This window comes from Zasmidium cellare (assembly GCF_010093935.1).
Source record: "Zasmidium cellare ATCC 36951 unplaced genomic scaffold M409scaffold_3, whole genome shotgun sequence".
Lineage (NCBI taxonomy): Eukaryota > Fungi > Ascomycota > Dothideomycetes > Mycosphaerellales > Mycosphaerellaceae > Zasmidium > Zasmidium cellare.
In genome coordinates this window covers 285,912-306,856 of record NW_022986947.1, presented here as the reverse complement: position 1 = coordinate 306,856, position 20,945 = coordinate 285,912, and the positions used below count along the sequence as shown (strand labels likewise).

Sequence of the window (20,945 nt, the reverse complement as noted above, 5' to 3'; positions counted from 1 at the left end):
TTGAGGCACTCGAACATCAAAGTCACGTGATAGCGCGATCCACTCGAACTCTATGCCCCACACTTCTGCCTACCTCACTTCGCGAAGATAAATGCGACGTCCCATCCCAACTGTTGCGTCCCGAGCAATGCACCGCATCCAACATGTGGCTCCTCTCGTACGTCGCCGGTGACGGAGATCTCCTCGAAGGCAAACGCCGCTGGCTACGACCAGGAACTGGCCATCTCTTCGGCCGCACTTCCAGCAAACCCGCTACCGGCGAACGATGCGTCTACATCGGCGACAAGAACATCTCACGCAGGCACACCACCTTCCGTGTCGCAGCTCCCACCTCGGGATCCTCGACGCGTCTTCAAGAGCGCACGAGTGTGACGATCATTGACGAGAGCAAGAAGGGAACTTTCATCGACGGGGAGAAGCTGGTGCAAGGCGAGAAAGTGGTCGATGAAAGTAAAGGCAGCCATCTGATCAAGCTTGGGGATACGGAACATATGTTGAAGCTCGAATGGAAAGAGGTGGTACTATGCTTCACCAACATCTCCCGAGGCGCGAAGAAGTCGGGCTCTGCACTTGCTGAAGAGAAGCAGAAGTTGGACGGCTGCGATATCAAGCTGGCTACGGATTACATCACGAATAAGACGACGCATGTGGTTGCGAAGAAGAGGAATACTTCGTCCGGGCTTCAGGCTCTGGTGCAGGGCAGATGGGTTGTGACGAGTAGCTGGATCGACGCGCTGGCTGAGGTGGTCAAGAGGAAGGGACCGGAGGAGACGAGTTTGCTCGAAGAGGATTTTGATGGTGAGTGGCCGAAGGAGACGGACTTCATTGTACCTGCGAGTGGTGAGCCCAATCCAAGGCCCAATGATTACCTGAAGCCGGACCCGGAGAGGGCGGAGGTGTTTTCCGGATACATTTTCGTCTTCTTGAGTCAGACACAGTACGAGTCTCTGTTCCCCGTTGTTGCTGGAGGCGGTGGAAAGGCTGTTCATATGGACTTCCAATTGGGACAGACGACAGCGGACGATGTCATCGACCTTGTGAAGTCGCTTTTGGGAAAGAAGGGGAGCGGGCAAGTCCTACTCAGCCAAGAGCCTGGCCCTGGCGGTATCGTCATCGTCCGTATTGTGGAGAAGGAGGATAACCGCGAGGGCATGAGGCCTTTGATGGAGGAGCTGGCAATCGCCCTGAATCAGAGGACGATCGAACAGAGCGAGTTACTGGACGCCATTCTCACAAAGAACGCTGCTGTTCTGCGTCGGCCTTTGCGAGATGTTTCACAAAGTCTCAGACCAGAGCAAAGCCAGTCACGCGATGCGCAAGTCACCTCTTCGAGCTTCCCGAGACCTCCCAGGGAGACTCCCGTTGAAGTAAGAGATTCTCCTCCTGCCGACCCTCAGTCTGCTCCTCGTACAGGCCGAGACTCTGCAGAGATGCAGTCGGAACAGCAACAGCAGCAAGCAGAGCAGCCACCTGCTGAAGAGGCACCCCCCACAAGGAGACGGAACCGTCGCATGATTACAAAACCGCGCAAGATTGACTTTGACGACTGGGATCCCAGCCAATTCGCAGCACCTGAGTCGAGCGTACAAGAGCCTGCGGCGTCATATCAAGATCCAAGCCAAGCAGACAGCATGCAGGCCATGGACGTGGATGAAGCACCCGCCGAGGCAACTCAGAGACAAACACAAACCCAGAAGCGACGTGCCGAAAAGCAGCTTGTGAAGGAAGAAGAGATTGATGAGAAGCTGTATCCAGGCATGGCCGCCATGAAGCGCCGCAAGACCGAGGCTCTGAAGAGAGGGAAGACGTCCAATCAGCCGACCCCTGAACCAGAGGCATCCGCTGTCGCTGGCAAAGCTGCTAAGGGCAAGGATGGAAAGGTCAAGAAGGACAAGGAGGAAGATATCAAAACAAGGATCAAGAAGCGCCGCGAAGAGGAAGAAGAGGCCCGACGTAAAGACGAAGAGGCGCTCGAAGAAGCCATGACCGCTGACCTGGCTAACATGAAGGTCGAGCATGTCATCGAGCCATTCGACCCGCCTGCAGCTCCGGCCGCAACCCAAACGCAATTGACAAGCCAGAATCCCGCCTGGAACGGCCGCCCCAACTTCAAGAAATTCCGCAGCAACAAGCGACTTCGCAACGGCGACGAGCTGGACCGACCAGACACGCAGCGCGTCATCATCTCCCTGCAAGAACTCCCCAACAAGTCCCAAGGCCTCGGCGACGACTACTGGCTCGAAACAGGCCGCGACCACGAACGCCGGCAGGGCGCCAACAGCAACAAATCGCAACAAAGCAAATCCCAATCCCAACGCTCCTCCCACGCCGCGGGCCCCTCGTCGGCCAGACAAGCCGGCGCAGCGGGTTTCGGCGGCGGCGACGAGGACGAAGACGACAACATGGCTTTCCGCCGCCGTCTCCAGCGCAGTCGCGAGGAAGATCGCGAGGAGGCGGTCATTGAGAACCAGCTGAATCCTAAGAGTACTTCGGGGAGCACGCAGACGCAGGGACGGACGCAGAGGGGTGGGAATAAGCGGAGTGCCATGGAGGAGGTGTTTGGGGAGAAGCCGCCGCCGGCGAAGAAGGCGAGGGCGGCGAGTGGGAAAGCGGCGGTGCAGAGGAAGAGGACGGCGGCGGCGTTGGATTTGGAGGAGGAAGATGAGGATGGGGATGAGGATCCGATGGCTTTTAGGCGGAAGAGGCGGTGAGGGTGCTGTCGATGATGAGGGGAGGTGTGTGATGGGATGAGTTGCTTTTCTTAGTTTATGATGCATTGCGAGCGAGGACATTGTTAGTGTTAAGAGATACCCAGTGCATTATCAAGGCGTTTTTCAATGAACAGTAAAACTGAAGAGTCAAAGTCACATTTCTTTTCGATTCATCGGTATTAACACAGTGGCTAGCTATTTCTGCCGCAAAAAGCTGCGAAAGGGGTATCTGTCTGCTCCATTGATAAAACAGCATGCACGTCAGTCACTCCCTAAAACGCCGCGCTCATGTCCATTCAGTCCCCGTATCATCATCATAAGCAAGAGCAAGTAGTAGTAGCATGCGCAGCGCACACTTTTGTCGAAATTGCAGTAGCCAGCCTGTCATGCTCAAGTAGAGAAAGCAAAATAGCTGGCCTGCTGCTTTGAATCTTCTTAGAAGAAAGCATCAGCGACCTCGGCCGGGAGACCTGGGAGAGCGTCTTCCTCGCCAATCGTCTGCATGGTCGCGGTGACGGTGGTCTCCTCAACGATGGCTGGCTTTGGAGTGACGCTGCGGCCACGGCGACCTGGAGGAGCCAAGCTTCTTGCGCGAGAGGGTGGACGAGAGATACCTCCAGCGGGGCCAACGGAACCAGCACGAGATCCGGCGCGGGAGTTGGCACGAGAGGCTGGGCGGGAGCTGCTGAGCTTGTTGGTGTCGAGATTGCCCGTGGCGGATGAAGCGTCTGGCATATCGGTTGGTGGCAAGTCAGGCTCGGTGGTGGTGGTGGCCATGACAGGCGGAACATCGGGCAGCTGGTTGGTCTTCTCAGTCACAGGCTCCTCGATCGTGGGAGCTGCGTCAACACCTTCCTCCTCGTCCTCGTAACCGTCGATGAGGTTGTTGACGATGAAATCCCACTCCTTCTTGTTGACCTTGGAGACGCTCAGACGAGCTGCCTTGAACTCTTGCATGTTCTCGAGGACGGCACCTGGCTTGGCGAACTTCTGCAACTCCGACAGGTAGACCGGCTTGCTGAGCTTCTTGCGGAACTCCACACGAACGACACACCACTTGGCACGATCCTTCTCCTTCTCAACGTATCCCGCACTCGTCTCGTCGGCGGTCGTCTCGTCTGGCTCGTGCTCACCAACAACCTCCATGATGCCCACGATGCCGGGCTTCCGGCCTTGCTTCCCGCCACTAGCGTAGAAGAATGCCAGATCTCCCTTCTTCATGTCGCGCATGTTCTTGGCAGCGGTTGGGTTGCGGACGCCTGTAGAACGTTAGTATTGAATCAGGCTTCGACACCTCTTCGACACGTACCATCCCACGCCTCGGGCTCAGTCTTGGAGCGCAAGTCGTCGATAGTGAAGGTGGTGTTGATCGTCTCGCCGCTCTTCACCTTCACGTCGTGGCCGTCTTGTTCAGCCTTCATAAGCCAATAGTTAGCCGGGGGCTCGTCGTCAAGGGCCTCCTCTTCGTCTTCGGCAGTCTTTGGCGCTTTGCCTTTGCCTTTCTTCGAGACAGGAGCCTTGCGCTTACTAGTCGTGTCCTCCTGCTGCGGTTCTTCAACGGCGTCCTGCAGCTCCTCCTCAAGTTGCTCGTCGACAGCTTCATCGTCGGCCGCAATCTTGGTGGTCTCGCCGCCCTTTGGTGGACGACCACGACGCTTTGGTGGAGCAGTCTCGGCCTCTGGCACTGCTGGCTCTTCCATTTTCGAAGCAGCGGATGGGCGACCGCGCTTCTTTGGTGGCTCGGACTTGGTCGTGGCTTTGGCTTTTGCCCCGTTCTTCGTCGCAGCGGTGGTGGCAGCGGTCTTCTTGGGAGGACGACCGGGACCTCTCTTCTTAGCTGGAGGAGCGCCATCGTCTTCGTCGTTGGCAGCAGTCTTCGCTGGGCGACCGCGCTTCCTGGAGGTGTTGGCAACTGGAGTCGCGTTAGTGTCGCGTTCACATGTGACCAACGTTGAAAAGGACGTACGCGTGTTGTTGGACGGAACCAGACCTTGGCTTGCACGTCTGCCAGAGGCAGTGGAGGGCACGATGGGTCGGGCGGGAGCTGCGTCGCGTTTTGGGCGAGCGGCAGCAGCGGTGATTTCGACCTCTTTACCACGCTTGTCAGTAATGGTTGCTGGAACTGCGCGTCCTGACGAACGAGTGCTCTTGCTCGAGGCAGCCGCGGCAGACTTCTTCTTCGGCGGCATCTTGGTTTGGTCGACTACTGCGGCGTAGTCGTGCTGGTTTGGGATGGAGGTCAGTAACGAAGTTTGAGTGTGTTCAATGTTGTTGTTGAACGAGTGACGGAGGACGATGAAACGCCGAGCTTTGGAGCTCTGTCGCGCGTGCTGACAGCCGCGGGCGGTTAAGGTTTGGATCACGTGGGAGGATCAAGAAGACATCGATTTCACTTGTACATTCACCTGTCTTTGCTTCATCAACCTCAGCCTGACCCACGAACGGGCCATGACCCAATGGCTCACTTGCGAGCCATTGTGAGGCTTGTCCTGAGCGAAGACGTCGGCAGCCGCAGGCGACAGCTTATCGACCTGCCAAGCCAGAGGCAGTGCACTTCTGAACGAAAACTCTCTTCTGGCTTCTCTCTGCCACCGACGGGACGCAGTGAAGCTGGGACGGTGTGGAAGTGAATGTGAGGCAGCAGCGGTGGTCAAGACAAGCCTCACGCAGTCGCGCCCCTTGCGTCGGGACGCGCGAGGATTGCGAGCGCAAGTGGTGCTTCAATTGGCGGTGCTACGACAGCCTGCATGGCCTGACACCCTGCTCCGCGCATCCCGCACCCTCCGCCTGGAGCCCTCGACTACTCATCCACGCTGCTGACGATACCCAGGCACGTTTAGCCACCCCATCCGCGGTCAAGCCATCGACGCTACGTTGCTGCTGTTCATGATGTGGTAAGACTAGTCTCGAGCTATTCAATCAACCCCATTTTTCACTCTATAACATCTCTTCCCTTGCACTCTGAGCGCAAAGATGCCTGGCTCTGTCCAGCAGCTCAGTATTAGGTGAGGAAAGCAAGAAGCCAAGGCCGACATTATCAGGCAGCTCTCATATGCAATGACGACGCACCTACCCGTCCTCCAAACCATTCACATCGTGCCGAAGATGGACACTGAAATCACCGGCCGACATCGTGCCTTATCGCATCGAGAATACCTGGACACTCTACAACGACCATCCGTAGCCGACATTCGACGCATTTCAGAAATCCAGCTGCAGAAAGAACATGACATCTCAGCAAAGTACCACACCGCCGAAGAACAGGACGCAGCAAAACTCATCCAAAGAGCATATCGAGGCCATCGCGAACGAAGATCACTCAATGGCCTGACGCTCGACCCTTCTGACCGGTGGGTCGAGATCATCAAAGAATGGAAATACCGGAGCGCGACCGCACCACATCTCAGCACGTCTTCGCCAGGTGGACGAAACCGTTCCGAATCGACCGCAGATCTCGCTCGACGGAACTGGCATCGAGCCACAGCCATTGCCGAACACGCAGGAGCCGGCGAAAGCAGGACATCGTTGTCACTACCTGCACGTGAACCTACCAAGTCAAGCACCCGAAGTTCCAAACGCAGCAAACGTTCCAAGTCAGAGTCAGAACCTCCCGACTCCATGCTCATGGACTTGCGGTACTTTCTCGAGATGGTCGACCAGAAACATCGATATGGCGCAAATCTGCAGGTCTACCACGAAGAGTGGCAACGGAGCAAAACCGATCAGAATTTCTTCTACTGGCTGGACCACGGTGATGGCAAGGGTGAAGACTTAGCACCTATCTGTCCACGAGAAAAGCTGGAGAAGGAGCGCATCCGGTACTTGAGCAAAGAAGAGAGGAGAGACTACCTCGTGCGGGTCGACGAGAAAGGTCTCTTACGTTGGGAGAAGAACGACGAACTCATCACCACGAGCGCAGATCTATATCGTGATTCGATGGAAGGTATCGTACCGAAGGACTCCACTGAACCGACCTTCAACGATGAAGACGTCAAGCGACAGATCAGCGCAGACGCCGGTTTCAGCAGCAAACTCGCCGCCGTAGGGGGCATGTTCCGCGACGCGATCCTCGCAGACGACGACGACCACGAACGCAACTACCTAGAAGCATCAACCTCCAACTCCTCGACATCGTCATCAACATCATCCTCTTCATCCTCATCAGAACCCACCCTCTCCCCCGAGCAAGCCATCGCCCACCAACGCGTAACAAAAGACCACACCCCCGGCGAACCAAAAGCCGACCACCTCACCTCCCCCACCAACAACCAAAAGCAAAAGAAAAAGAGAAAGAAACCCCTCCACGTCTCCCCAGCAACAATCCTCAACTCCCTCCTACGCGCCAGCGTAAAACCGGGCACCTGGATCTACATAACCGACACGCTGCAACGCCTCTACATAGGAATCAAATCCTCCGGCTCCTTCCAACACGCCTCCTTCCTCTCCGGCGCGCGCATCTCCTCGGCCGGAATCATAGGAATCAACCACGGCCGCCTCGAATACCTCTCCCCGCTCTCCGGACACTACCGCCCGACGACCAAGTCTTTCAAGACCTTCGTGGAGGGGCTGAAGACCGCGGGGGTGGATATGGGGGGTTTGAAGGTTAGTAGTGCGTATGAGATTTTGTTGGGCATGGAGTATTATGGGATGACGAAGAGGGGGGTGAAGAAGGTTTTTGGGAGGGATGGGGGGCACGGGCACGAGGAGAGGAAGAGGAGGGAGAAGGCTGTTGAGGTTGATGAGGAGACGGTTAAGAGGATTGCGGTGGGGACGGGGGCTGGTGGGAGGGTTGGGACGGGGGATTTGAGTGCTACGCAGAGGGTGGAGATGAATTGGGCGGTGGAGCATGAGCAGCATCATCGTCCGGTGGGGAAGGTTCATCATCGTGAGCGAGGTGATGATAGAGATGATTTGGCGGGGCTGATGGATGATTTGCATGTGAGGAGGTTGAGTGATGAGGGGAAGGGGAAGTGATTGACATTCTGTTTTCAGAGAGGAGTCCGAGGGAAGCGTGCTCGTTAGGATACCCACAGTCTCGTTGAAATCATTCTTACAGTCAATGAACGAAATACCATGAAAGACGCTTGAGTAGTTTGGAGACATTGTCTTGGCTCAAGCTATGCTAACATTTCCTCGCAACCATCTCGTGGCGCATGTCACATAGCGATCGCCTGATTCAGACGGAATGTCGTCGCTAAACTAAAGCATCTAGAACACTGCAAGTCCGCATTGCCCATTTTTAATGCCATCCCGTTGCGTCCATCCCAATCCCATCATGTCAAGCAGAATGAAGTTGAAGCATCTAGTAACGCTTGCCCTCGCGGAGGACATCGCTGTACTCCTCGAGTGGGGAACGGGCGAGCTTGGTCTCCTTCCACAAGTTGGGAGTGAGGAAGCCGTAGGTGTTGGTGATGGCAACGAAGGTGGCCTTGAGGGTGTTCTCGAGGGTCTTGGTGGAGCCGGCGGAGGCGGTGTAGGCGTCCTGGACACCGGCAAGCTGGAGCAGACGCTTGACAGCTGGGGAAGCGACAAGGCCAGTACCACGTGGGGCTGGGATGAGCTGTCGAAATGTTAGACTCTGTATAATGTCATGTTCAAGGAGGAATGTTTCGACTTACACGAACAGTGACCGAACCGCACTTTCCGCTCTCCTTGACTGGGATGGAGTGAGGATCACCAAGGTTGGTACCCCAGTAGCCACGACGAATCGGCACAACAGACAGCTTCGCGATGATGATAGCGGCACGGATGGCAGTAGCGACTTCCTTGGAGGTCTTGATGCCGAGACCAATGTGGCCCTCGCTGTCACCGATAACGACGATGGCCTTGAAGCGGGTACGCTGACCGGCACGGGTCTGCTTCTGGACAGGCTTGATCTGTAGACACATCCACATCAGCACGCCATTCTCCATCCCATCTCATGCATGTATATTCGAGTAACTGACCTTCATCACCTCATCCTTGAGCTTGGGCAAGAAGAAGTCCACAATCTGGTACTCCTTGATGGGCAGAGAGTGCAGGTAGATCTCCTCCATGCTCTTGATCTTGCCGGCCTTGACGAGACGGCCGAGCTTGGTGACGGGCTGCCATTCCTTCTCGTCGCTCTTCGCACCACCGCGGCCACGGCCACGACCGCGTCCACGTCCACGTCCCCGATCACCACCACGGTCGCCGCGCGAGCCGAATCCTCCACGAGCACCACCTGGTGCTGCACCGCCTCGGTCTGCCATTGTCGAAGGTGTGCGTTAGGGTGCTGTGTTGTTAGTTGCGAGGTGGGTGGTGGACAATCTGGGGCGGCTTTGCCAAAAGCTCGAGATCTGAGTGCGATATTCTAAATCTTGGCGTTTGTCCTGCACGCGTGCCTGAGGCGTCAACGCCAAGCCGAACCTCTTCGACTTCACGACATTGATGGCATAGACATCTCCCAACCAACAAGCCATTCCCATCGCTCTACACCGCCAAAATGCTCGCAGCACGCCTCATAGCTCACCGCACCCTGTTCCTCCGCCCACAGATCTCCATTCGCACCTCCCTCCGACAATGCAGCTCCCAATGCGCCGCGAAACGCCCCTCCCTGACATCCGCCTTCCAAAGACTCCAGATCCAGCCAACGATCACGACAAGAGTCCTCGCCAGACAGCAGGTACGCGGCATGAAGGTCCGAAGTTCGGTCAAGAAACTTTGCGATGGGTGCAAGAGCGTACGGAGGAAGGGTGGGAAGTACGTGTACATCATCTGTAGCAAGAATCCGAAGCACAAGCAGAGGTATGTGGAACGTGTGAACAAGTTTTGAGGGAGCTGGCCTACTGACACTTGCGTAGACAAGGGTAGCGAGTGCACTGATGGCATGGGATTGTTTGTACATTGTATGAATACGTTGAGACTTTGATGGGCATAGCGGAAGGCGTTCATGGGGCATGTTGCATACGTTTGACGGATGGCTAAGGGTTGCGAGGCCGTAGGAAGCATTAGAGATTAAGGGAAAGGATGTGGAGACGTCGCAACTCAAAGTTTTCGTTTTACTGTCAATACAGTAGCCTTTGTCTTCGTGATTCTGTGCTCCAATCGAGTCCCTCCCACTTGATCAGATGCCCTCTGCGGCACCATGCAGCGTTCCTTCTTATGTTTGACGATGCTGTCTACCCAGACCAGCGACGTTGGTCGTGTACGGCTCAGGGTTGCTTTACCCTGATAGACTTGACCAGGTCTCCTGACAGCCGTTGCAGCTCCCGTAACCGCCCAGCAGCCTGCCATCGCCGATGCTGAGCCATCCGCTGCACATGCTGCGTACCTTCATCCAGGTCGTCATCTTCACCGATCTCGCTAACTTCAGCGCTTCCTTCCTTCTCCTCTTCATCGTCAACTCCCGCCTCTTCGCCTTCGCCTTGCTCAACTACGCCATCTTCGTGCTCAAGTGAGTCGGCGGGGCTGCTCGCTTCCACGTCGCTCCAGGAATCGGTCATCTTGTCCGGAAGAACGCCATTAGGGAGTCCTGGCACATGCTGAAACCCGTAACGCTTGTTGCCAAAGATGGCTTTGGCAGCCTCAATGGCTTGCGACTGCTGCAGGTTGACGTCGATGTCTGCATCGACCTGGCCTTGGAACTTCTCGACGTTGCGACCCTGAGACTTGGTCTGAATCATGGACGCTGACCACTTCGCAGCTGAATTAACAGCGGCCACGGGATCCTCACGCATCTCCAAGAGATAGTTCTGAATCTCCGCAGGTGTCAGCTTGTCGTCAGGTATGAAGCTGGCGAATTGTTTCGCCAGAGCCGGCAGGTCATGCTGGGACGCCTCCTTCTGATCCGTCTTCTCGCTTGGTGTCTCGGCGAAGATGTGAAGGAAGAGCTGCGCGGTGACTTCGTTCGACGCATTGCCAAAGAGAACCTTCTTGTCGACACGTCCAGGGCGGAGCAGTGCAGTGTCGAGATTGTCTGGACTATTGCTCGTCATCACAAGTACGCGGCCCTCGTGAGAGACTGGGCCGTCGATAGTGTTCAACAATCCGGCCAAAGTCACACCTTTCTGAGGTATGGGCCCCATCATGACCCCTGGCTTGCTGCTCTTTCTCTCCTTCTTCACGCGCTCGATTCCGGCCGAATCCACGTCTTCTAGCAGTACAAGACATCTAGTCGGAAGCGCATCGAAGCACATCTCCAAGGCGAAGTCGTTGATGTTGGAATTGCTCAAGGAGAGGATGTAGAGCGGCATCTCGAAGTGGCCTGCAAGTGCTGTGCAGAAAGACGTCTTGCCGGTGCCTGGCGGTCCATAGAACAGATAGCCACGTCTCCACGGTATGCCACGATTCGCATACCAGGACTTGCTCTCGTGCGAAAGGTAGGTCTTGATATCTTCAACGAGATCCTGCTTCTTGTGCTCCTCAATGCTGACCGAGTCGAGTTTCCGAGCAGGTCGAGTGATCACTCTGCGATCCCATGTCTCTCCTTCGTTTGCGTACTGGGATGGGCGGTAAATGCGAACCAAGGACTCGTTCTTCACGTCGTTGATGGTGCTGATGTGTTCGAGGAAGTCTTGAATGGGCTTCACACCTCCAAAGATGCTGTAGCAAGAGATGGTGATATCCGACTCGCGCGACTGAGTTTTGCCTTTAACGGATCGTCCACTACCGTCCAAGACTTGGTGCTCTGTCGGGTTCTGGCGGGTGAGCCACAACGAGTGGCCATTGAAGCTGAACCCAGTCGACCCAATCGCAGGGACGTAGGATAGCGAAGGCTCCTTGGGCTTGGCTGGTTGTTCTATCGGGTCTGCTCCTGAGCCGAAGGAGTCGTATGAGCCGAATCGTCGTCGTGTACCAAGGTAATTGAGATCCATTGTAGCAGGTGAAGCGGCTGCGGCAGCAGCAAGATTCGAATGTACTGTGACGGAGCGGGTGTCCACACCGACGCTGTTGGCGGCCATCCAGGCCATCACTTGATCGTAGATGGCGTACTTGGTAGGGACGGTGACGCTGGCGACGAGGCGAGAGCGGATGAAGTCGACGACAGTGCCCAAGTCGAGGCCCTTCCAGACGTACCGATAGATGCCGTAGCCGAGAACTGCAAACGGAGCCATGATGAGGATGCCCTTCTCGAGCAAGGGGCTGGCGTATCGTATCGCCGTAATCGCATTGCGACAAGCAGTCTCTGGCGTGAGGTCCACGATGTCGTCGCCATGGTTGCTGATGCCGACACGCAGAGCAGTTGCGACGCTGAAGAGGCTAGGTCTCATGGCTTGCAGTTGCAAAGCAGTCAGTTGATGCGCCATCACGGCGAAAAGCGGAGGTGGTGGTTTTGAAGTTGCAAAGCGTCGATTCGGCTTGGGAAGATAAAAGGGCGTTCGGCGGACTTTATCTCCAGAAGTGTCTCAAAAGCGAGTGAAGTGCGCGCCCCGCCCTCCGGTGAGTGAATGAAACAGTGTCGGGTGGCAGCGTTTGCAGCCTCACGTTGCTGCGCCTCAGGCAAGACCAACGGACTTCACATCTATTCGCATCTCGAACCTTGGGCAATCGACCAGGCTATCGGTATCGTGTCTGAGACTGTTGTCCTGCACCTCGTGTTGGGGATGTCAGCGTTACGCGTGAATCAGATGCAGGTAGGCAACCATGCAGGCATCCGGCGGCCTCTCCATGCGCTTGGTGCGCTCGTGTCGTTCTTTCCCACATTGTTACTTGCTCAACTTCTTTTCCCGAATGAACCATGCACTGATCGCAGCACCAGCTACAAGCGCAATCTGCAGCCCAAACGCAGCATTGGTACTACGCGCAAAGCAATACTCCACCACGCCTCTGATCTTCGGGTCTAACTCTTTCAGATACCGCAGACTCTGCCGTACCTTGTCCGCAATGTCAATGGCCTCGTCTTCTGGCAAGCCCAGAGCTGGCAACTCCTTCGCGAGGCTGTTCCGCAGCGACTGGTTCGCTACTGTCGCAGAAATGGATATTCCAAAGACGCTGCCCAGCGAACGGAAGAGATAGCTGCATGCTGTTGCTACCGCTTGATCCTCATGTGATGCATTCGCAATGACACCGATCAGCGTGGTTGTGATTCCGTTGCCATTACCAAATCCACCGACGGCCATTGCAATGATGATGGCCAAGGAGCTGTTGGCGACTATCCCGGAGAACAAGAAAATTGCAACTAGCGCTACCACAGTCAGCGCGTACGATGCCACTGTCAGCCAGTAGAAGCGCCCAGTCCTTTGCATGTAATAGCCGGCATGGAGGCTACCAAGAACACCGACCACCACACCAGGAATCAATCGAAGGCCAGCTCCAGTAGCACTTACGTGGTCCACAGCCTGGAAGTACAATGGAATGTAGAAGGTCGCAGCCATCCATCCTGCCAGACTGAAGAAGTTGGCAAGATAGCAGGCAAGCGTCGTGCGATTGAAGATGATGTGGGCTGGAGCAAAAGGCTCAACGGCCACTTTCATCTCAACAAGCACGAACACGATGAAGAGTGGGACCGAGATAGCCAGTGGGACGTACGCAATTGGAACCCTCCAGCTTACGTTGCTACCACGATCCATCGCCAGGAGGAAGGAGAAGACCGCAGCAATGAGGACAGTAGCTCCGAGAAAGTCGATCCGGCGCAGATTCTTTCGCCAATCGTTGTCTTCTTGATTGCTCGGTATGTTGAGCGCAAAAAAGACCGCAATGAAGGCGACCGCGGACAAGGGCGCTTGAATTAAGAAGGCCCATCTCCAGCCGATATAATCAGCTGCAATGCCTCCTAGTGGTGCTCCTGCACTGGCTCCTGTTGCCCAGACGATGTTGATGTAGCCTTGCCAGGTGCCTCGCTCCCTCAAAGTGCAGACGTCGGAAAGTAGGATAGACAGAACGGTAGTCATGGCACTGCCGCCAATGCCTGCAAAGTATCAGCCGGATCCCTATATTGCGCGGAATCACCAGAACTGCTCAAACAATACATACCCGCAAAAGCTCGTGCAGCGATCAACTGCTCCATATTCTGCGCCAACCCACATCCTAAACATCCCAACCCAAAAATCGTATAGCCAAACAAGAGACATGCCTTCCGGCCAAATATATCACTCAGCTTCCCATAAAGCGGCTGAAAGCTCGTCAACGTCAGAAAATAAGCCGTGGCAATCCAGCTCGTCATGTTCAACGCCTTCAATTCAGACCCAATGCCTTCCTTGCTGCTGACGATGATAGTCTGATCCGCAGCCGACATGAAGACTCCAATGGCCACGGCGGGAAAGATGTATTTCAATTTGGCTTTCACCTCGGGCATGCCTTCGTACTGCTTCTGGCGGTCCACGGCAGAGGTTTGTCTCTCGAGGGCGTCGCCATTGCTGTTGTCGCTGGGATCGAATGTCCCGTTGGAGGGCGCAGCCAAGGGACCTTCTGGAGCAGCACCATCGAGAACGACTTCCGTGGAGCGGATCTTGGTGAGGAGAGGCGAGGTTTCTGAGACAGTGTGGCCATTACCATTGGGGTGAGGCTCGTCGTCTTGTTGGGGCATAATTGCAAGAAAAGATGGTTTCAAGGGTGAGAAAATCGGTGCCGGTTTCGAAGCCTTACATGTAGGGAAACATCAAAGCAAAAGAAGACCTACAAATCAGACGGCTACTTAGAAATACTGTACTACCGCCGTTCGGCATTGGGCGAGCAAGCCCAGCCGTGCAGAGGCGAAGGTCTTGCGCGATTACTCCCCAACAAGCACTCGTATGGCCCGTGCGCATCAGGCTTGGCAGCGATAGGGCGGCTTTAACCGGCGGCAAGAGCTGGAGCTGCCCGCCGATCTCTCGTTTAGGTCGTTTACCTAAACAGCACATGAAGCTCACCACGCCTGGAGACATGGAGCATGTCCAGTCCTAGGAGACAGCCTCATGACGACGGACCACGACCTGAGACGGCTGGGCAAGATGTGAGCGAGGCGGGTCAGGACAAGGAGAAGGCTCTGCCGGCCGGCCAAGGTAGGTCCATGTCGTGATTGATGGGCGTTGAGTACAGAGTGGAGGCTCATTTACTGCTAGGTGGACCTTCGACAGAAGACGCCGCGGCGACAACAGGCGAAGAAGACAGAAATCAAGATGCGAGCTCGCATGTTCCACCTGGTCAAGCAGAAGCCCCGCAAGATGGAGAAGAGGAAGAAGAGATCCCATACCCAGAACCGGAAGACGAAGCGCCGCTCCTACCACCGCCAGATTTCAAACCTTTCTTTACTGTCATCGAGGATGACAATGGCGAACACCATCACCCGACCGTCCATTACGTCTTCGCTGACGACGAGGATACCGAGTTCCTTACCAACGCTGCCCTCCAGACTCTTAGCGATTCAGAACAGCCTAGACAGGACGGGGAGCCAGAGAACCGCTTCGTCATCCTCGATCTCGACCCAACGGGCAAAGAAGTCATCTCTGCAGTCTCCCTATCGCCCGAATGGCAGGCATTGAAAACACAAACGTCGCCCGCCCCGAGTTGGGGCGGCCAAGATGACAAGAGCACAGATCGAGGACTGATGTTGAGGATCTCGGGACAAGAAGCTAAGAGAGAAGCACTGGTCAAAGGCAGGGCGAAAGGAGATGTTAATGGCCTTCTGAAGATGTTTGATGAGAACATGGCTGGGTTGGATGGCGTTCTTGGCTCGAGCGATAAAGATACCCATGAGACTACGCATGAGGGGGACGAGGGCGCTGCTGGATAGAATGGAATTGATGACTGTCATGAGGGAATGAGATGATGATTCGCATGAAGCTGCTCTTGGTACGAATACTATCTTGGTTTCCCTTGCGGGTGAGTATCATCTCTCTACCGTTATGCAAATGAGTGAAAACGCCTTCGCTGAACGAATCTCTCACCTTCATGCCCCATCTCGGACACCCGGATCGATCGAAAGGAAAGCTCACCATCCACCTCCCTTAACACCAATCCATCCTTCGTCTTCTCCACTTCATCCTCCTCTCAACCCACCGTCTCATTATTAACATAAACCACAATCCGATTACTCCCCCCACAAGCCTCCGTCTGATTCCCCTTACAAGGAAAGCTACACCCCGCCGCCAACACATCCCCTCCACTCGCCAACGCCGCCGTCGGCGCCACCCCACTCCCATAACACTCCGAATAATACTCCCCTCCACAATACCCATACCCCTTGGCGCGACACGCCTCCAAACAATTTGCAATCGTCGCATTCCCCGCCCCGCCAAACGCCGCCAAACTCACGGATTTCGCCAGCGTGCGCGACGCGCCCGAGTCGACGTAGCAGCCCATCAAATTCCAAGTGGAGTAGGACTCCCGGGCGAAGAAGGTCTGTTTCCAGGCGTCGTCGACCACGACGCTGAGGCGGTTCCCGGCGCCGCAGGTCTGCGTTCTGTCGCCGGTGCAGCGCATGGAGCATTGCGAGGCGGGCGCGGAGGCGGAGGCGGGTGGGGGGGTGTTGCCGCACCAGCATTCTTGGGCGTATTCGGTGCCGCTGTATTTGTAGCCGCGGGTTTGGCAGGCGAGGGCGCAAAGTTGCGGGGTGAGGGTGGCGGAGGTGCCGTTTGTGGTCGGGAGGAGGCGCGTGTTGGTGTCGGTGTAGCAGCCTAGGGCGGTGAAGCCTGTGGGGAGGGGGGTGCTGGTGGTTGTGGAGAGGGTTGTTGGTGGGGAGGAGGTTGTTGATGATGGGGAGGAGGTGGTGAGGGATGAGCTCTGGGTCGTTGAGGATGATGCTGAGGATCCAGAGGTGGTCGTTGACGATGTGGAATGCGTTGTGCTTGTCGAAGTGAGCGAGGATGCCGACGACGTCGAGCTGGAGAAGGTGGCGCTGCTCCCACTCGTTAACGAACTTGAAGACGAGGCTCCCGAGCTCACTGAAGCAGAAGATGAAGACGAAGAGCCAAAGCTACTCGTCAAGGAGGACAGCGAGCTCGTCGATCCAACAGAGCCTGATCCAGAAGAGCCAGAGCCAGAGATGATCGAGGACGTCGTCGAGGCGGTAACCGAAGAGACAGAAGAACTCGCACCACCCTCCCCTTTCACAACCCTCGCCCCCCAAACCGCATTCCTCACAACCGCACCAACCAAACTCTTCAAATAGCACGCGTTCCCCAACATCGACAAATCCACACACCCCGTCGTCGTCGCGCAGGCATCGATACACTGCTGGAAGCTATTGATGCTCAAGGTCTTCATGTCGCCGCCCGCGTGGTCGATGCCGCATTCGATGAGGAAGGAGATGCCGTTGGAGGTGATGATGGTGTCGTTGGAGGCTGGGCAGGTTATTGGGGTGGAGGAGGCTGAGGGGGTTGGGGTTGAAGTTGATGGGGTGCTTCTGGTGAGGGTGTTTGGATCGGAGGCTGTGCTTGTGGTTGGGTTTGAGGTGGAGAGTGCTCCTGTGCTGCTGGATCTCGTCGCTGAGGCAGATGCGGTGGAGCTGGTCCGGACGTCTGAGCCTGAGGCTGTGATCGTGCTTGAGATAGAGATCGCACCCGTGCTGCTCGAAGCCGTCGAAATGGATCCTGTGGATGAAGAGGAAGAACCATCGACGAGCTTTGCTCCCCAGATCCCTCCGTTCGGCACAGCAGCACCAAGAACCGACTTGAGGTAGCATGTATTCCCCGACAGGCTGACATCGACACACTTATCGTTCTTCGCACATGCGTCGATGCACCCCTGAAAGCCGTTGACGCTGAGAAAGGTCAAGTCGCCTCCCTGATGGTCAATACCGCACTCGATCGTGAAGGTCTTGCCGCTGGATGTGACAATGGTGTTGTTTGACACTGGACAAGAGACAGCAGTCGGTTGAGATCCAGATCCAGAGGCAGAGCCGGACGATGTCGTGGCAGACGCACTGGCGCTGGAGGACGCACTGCTTGAAGCAACCCAATCCGCATCTTGATACACAGTCAGTCGATTCCCAGCTCCACAGAACTCAGAAGGATCATTCGCGCAGAGCATATTACACTCGTCGTCGTTCGTCCTATTAGCTCCAATCGCAAAATAATTGCCGCAGTAACACTCTGAACCATACTCCGCACCGAAGTACAGGTATCCAGAGCAATAGTTCGCACAAAACTTCAGCGTCATGGAATTCGATGACGTCCCCTTGCCTGCCAGAGCACGACCGCTCGAAGCCTCGGTGTAGCAAGCGATGTACGTGAAATCACCCACATTCTCCGGAGTTCCTGGCGTAGGCTGGAGTTGGGGACGGCCGTTGGAGAAGATGGAGAGTCGACTGTATCCACCGCACGTCTGGCTGGAGTTGCCAGGGCAGGTGTTTTGGCAGGAGCTTTCGATGACTTGTTGGGCGCGGTAGCCTAGTGATGAGCCGCAGAAGCATTGAGTGCCGAATTCCATGCCTGCGATGGTGTTGTTGCCGGAGGCACAGGTCTGGGCGCAGAGGTTGATGGTGTTGGCGTTGCTTTGGTAGGTCATGTTGGTGAGTGTCTGTGGGCTTTGATCGGACCAGCAGCCCCAGTAGGTCATGTTGCCGGCGTAGGTGTTGTTGTTGACTGAGGCAGCGGTGCTGTTGAGAGATGGGTTGGGATAGGGGTCATCGCTGGCTTGCTGTCGAGGATAGCCGAAGTCGTAGAAGCGATTGCCGTCGCCGTAGAAGTTGTCGAGGAAGAGACGAGCTTGTCCTGCGGCAGAGGCCATCATTGCGCCGCCGTCATGGCCTGTATTGACGAAGTCAACGGTATCACAGTTGCGTCCTTTCGGGTCCGAGCAGGTAGGTGGGAAGGCTTTGATGAAGTTGAAGAAACGTTCTGTCATCATTGTCAGCTGCTTCTCGTCTCATCAATACAACTCCACTCACCATTTCGATCCTTGCCCGTCGTTCTCGGAGCACATGTCGTAGAATCATCACCAAGATCCTGAGTCCCTCTACCGTAGTTGACCGCCTTGCTGTTATAGTTGGCCAGAATAGCAGCACGACCAGCATTCACAAGCCCAATCCCGTATGTCATGGGATAGTCTGCAAAAGCAGAGTAGCCATCTCTATAGTCATCATAATCCGGACACCCAGTTATCGGCAAAGGTCGATCAGTGCTGAGCCAAACGTAGCTGTTGGGATTGCCGACCCAGTAGCTAACTGGTGACTTTGTGTTGAGGTTTACACCGAGCGCAGCATATCGGTGAACAGTCTGGCCGCCGAGAGAATGGCCTGCCACGACGATCTGCTGCATCTTCGGGAAGAGCGTGCGATTGTCGAAGTACTGAACGATCTGGTCGAGGACCGTGTAGGAAGACGTATTCTTTGAGGTGGATGGGTATTGATTGTTGCCACCAGCCCTAGACAGCAATGAAGTGTTAGTTCACACTGCACTCCATGAACGTGGCTTAAACGAAACAAGGACAGACTTACGACCACTGAGAAGCCTTCCAAACCAAAGCATTCGAAGTCGACCCCTTTCCAGCCGACTGTCCATCAACCCACGGATATCCCGTGCCCTTATCGTCGCCATTCGGAAAGTACGGAGCCATGATAGCCACAGTATCGAAGTTGACGTTCGGATCCGACTTGACTTGGGCCAAAGCCGAGAGCATATTCGACATGTACGTTCCAGGATCTCTGTTCAGGCCATGGATGATGATCACCGCTCGCTGGATGTTGGCTTCGACGAGGCGCTTGGCGGTGTTCTTGCCGTGGGAGTAGTAGTTCGTCAAGGTGAGGTTCTTGTTCTTGCCTGAAGGGTCGTTGATGCGGAAGTAGGTGATTTCAGATCCGGGAACCATAGGCAGCGAGTTGGGGATGACATCCCCTACGTACTGTTGAGCTTCGGTAACGTTGGCCAAGGCGGCTACGAGGGCTGTGAGAACCGGAACGAGATGCATCGTGTTCTGGGTTGGCTGCGATGATGGATAGGAGATGAACGAATGCTGAAGCGCAGAATGAATGGAAGATAGCAGGAAACGAGAGTAAGCTATTCCACAACCACGGTTGGTGCAAAGTCCTTACCTTAGGCCAGAGGGCACCGAGCCTCAAATACCCATCTCCATCCAGCAATATCATTACACTGTGTGGCGGCGACGGTGGATCCCACCCGTCACCATGTGTCTGTCAAAATGGCAGCAGAACGCCACGGCTGCCATTCTCCAGCTGGAGAAGTTAGACACAGCCTGGTCGAGAACGTGAAGACTACTCCACGTTGGGAGCCGCATCGAAAGCGTCAGCGCCGGTTTTAGGTGTTCATGCAAAGATCGAGTCATCGAGGGACTCCGAGAAGACGAAGTGTATCCGCCATGACTGCTTTGGGCACTGCAATATGGCTACTTGCATTGGCCGAGACGCTGAAGCAGCTACCCGTGAGCACGGCCATCGGGCCGGGGTGGCCGAGTTGTCGGTATTCGAGGGGTCTCAATCCACCATTTCACATTCACGGAGCTGAAAGAGGCTTATTCCAGCATGCAATTGCAGTAAATGGATCGTCGTTGGTGTCTTAAGTCCATAGGAGTTCGCCGAGCCGGCCACTAATCTGGCATCATCAAGTAGCTGATGTACAACTTTTGCTTTGGTTTATTGACACCAATGTACGAGCAGCGCGACTTTACCGTTTTGATGTTGGAAGTGCTTCTGCCTTTGAGATGATATAGTGCTTGAGGAGCTGGTTTCTTGTCCGAATCTCGACGCCGCTATGGGTCTCGCGGCTTTTAGTCGCTCCATTGGACAAGCTCAGGGGCAAGGCTGGCACCGAAGACGTGTGGGTGAGCGATGAGCTTCTGCTTGAAAGGACCTTCGCCACCGGTGTTCATTGTTGTAGTCCAAGTCAGGAGGAATCTGTTGGTGCTACCACAAATAGATGCGATATCCTAGCACTAGTTCCAAGTCCTTACCCAGGCTTGTGAATCATCAGACGCCGACACATCACTTGACGTCAATAACATGACCTCGTAGCATTAGCATCGAGAGGAAAAAATGGCAGGGTGCATCGAATCCAGTAGACAACGCGGCCATGTACAAGAACAGAGTGAAACGCGAGCTGTGTCAGTAGAAAACCGGCAAAGCATGGCCCAACTCTGTCACCGACTGCTTTCACCCAAAATGATCGTGACGTTCCTCCGGACAGGTTTCTATCCAGTCCGGTTTTGGTACGTTTCGGAGCCAGGTCGGAAAGCAGCATGCTTCACGTAACGGAGCTGACCTAAGCTCGGCCAGTGCAGTGCAGCTAAAGCTTGCAAGTACAGCGCTAGCATGTCGTTTTGGTAGAACCGACGTCTGTGGAGCTACACATTGTGCTCTCATACCACCGGTTACTGGTCCAGACGGAGAACAAGAAAGCGAAA

General features: G+C 55.5%; 8 protein-coding genes across 8 annotated transcripts; 3 read left to right on the top strand and 5 right to left on the bottom strand.

Moving 5' to 3' along the window:
• Positions 1-143: 143 nt before the first annotated feature.
• Positions 144-2,711, top strand: M409DRAFT_49916 (uncharacterized protein; the record flags this gene model as incomplete). The annotated part of the gene is made up of 1 exon (XM_033811385.1): positions 144-2,711. The coding sequence occupies one exon, from the start codon at positions 144-146 to the stop codon at positions 2,709-2,711; it is 2,568 nt and encodes an 855-aa protein (XP_033673071.1).
• Positions 2,712-3,146: 435 nt separating this feature from the next.
• M409DRAFT_62945 (uncharacterized protein) lies at positions 3,147-4,900 on the bottom strand (the record flags this gene model as incomplete). The annotated part of the gene is made up of 3 exons (XM_033815375.1): positions 3,147-3,439; positions 3,563-3,970; positions 4,021-4,900. 3 exons carry the CDS (start codon positions 4,898-4,900, stop codon positions 3,147-3,149), a joined length of 1,581 nt encoding a protein of 526 aa, XP_033673070.1.
• A 3,113-nt stretch (positions 4,901-8,013) lies between these two features.
• On the bottom strand, positions 8,014-8,941 carry M409DRAFT_35586 (uncharacterized protein; the record flags this gene model as incomplete). The annotated part of the gene is made up of 3 exons (XM_033810418.1): positions 8,014-8,271; positions 8,330-8,587; positions 8,657-8,941. 3 exons carry the CDS (start codon positions 8,939-8,941, stop codon positions 8,014-8,016), a joined length of 801 nt encoding a protein of 266 aa, XP_033673069.1.
• Positions 8,942-9,174: 233 nt separating this feature from the next.
• M409DRAFT_17418 (uncharacterized protein) lies at positions 9,175-9,542 on the top strand (the record flags this gene model as incomplete). The annotated part of the gene is made up of 2 exons (XM_033804060.1): positions 9,175-9,476; positions 9,533-9,542. The coding sequence occupies 2 exons, from the start codon at positions 9,175-9,177 to the stop codon at positions 9,540-9,542; spliced, it is 312 nt and encodes a 103-aa protein (XP_033673068.1).
• An 812-nt stretch (positions 9,543-10,354) lies between these two features.
• On the bottom strand, positions 10,355-11,143 carry M409DRAFT_31761 (uncharacterized protein; the record flags this gene model as incomplete). The annotated part of the gene is made up of 1 exon (XM_033810241.1): positions 10,355-11,143. A coding segment is annotated over one exon (789 nt), but the record flags the coding sequence as incomplete, so codon positions are not given.
• Positions 11,144-12,376: 1,233 nt separating this feature from the next.
• On the bottom strand, positions 12,377-14,196 carry M409DRAFT_17416 (uncharacterized protein; the record flags this gene model as incomplete). The annotated part of the gene is made up of 2 exons (XM_033804059.1): positions 12,377-13,578; positions 13,644-14,196. The coding sequence occupies 2 exons, from the start codon at positions 14,194-14,196 to the stop codon at positions 12,377-12,379; spliced, it is 1,755 nt and encodes a 584-aa protein (XP_033673066.1).
• A 342-nt stretch (positions 14,197-14,538) lies between these two features.
• On the top strand, positions 14,539-15,381 carry M409DRAFT_17415 (uncharacterized protein; the record flags this gene model as incomplete). Its single annotated transcript, XM_033804058.1, has 2 exons — positions 14,539-14,650; positions 14,711-15,381. 2 exons carry the CDS (start codon positions 14,539-14,541, stop codon positions 15,379-15,381), a joined length of 783 nt encoding a protein of 260 aa, XP_033673065.1.
• Positions 15,382-15,638: 257 nt separating this feature from the next.
• On the bottom strand, positions 15,639-19,496 carry M409DRAFT_62941 (uncharacterized protein; the record flags this gene model as incomplete). Its single annotated transcript, XM_033815374.1, has 5 exons — positions 15,639-16,563; positions 16,602-16,606; positions 17,106-18,427; positions 18,478-18,953; positions 19,027-19,496. The coding sequence occupies 5 exons, from the start codon at positions 19,494-19,496 to the stop codon at positions 15,639-15,641; spliced, it is 3,198 nt and encodes a 1,065-aa protein (XP_033673064.1).
• Positions 19,497-20,945: the final 1,449 nt, after the last annotated feature.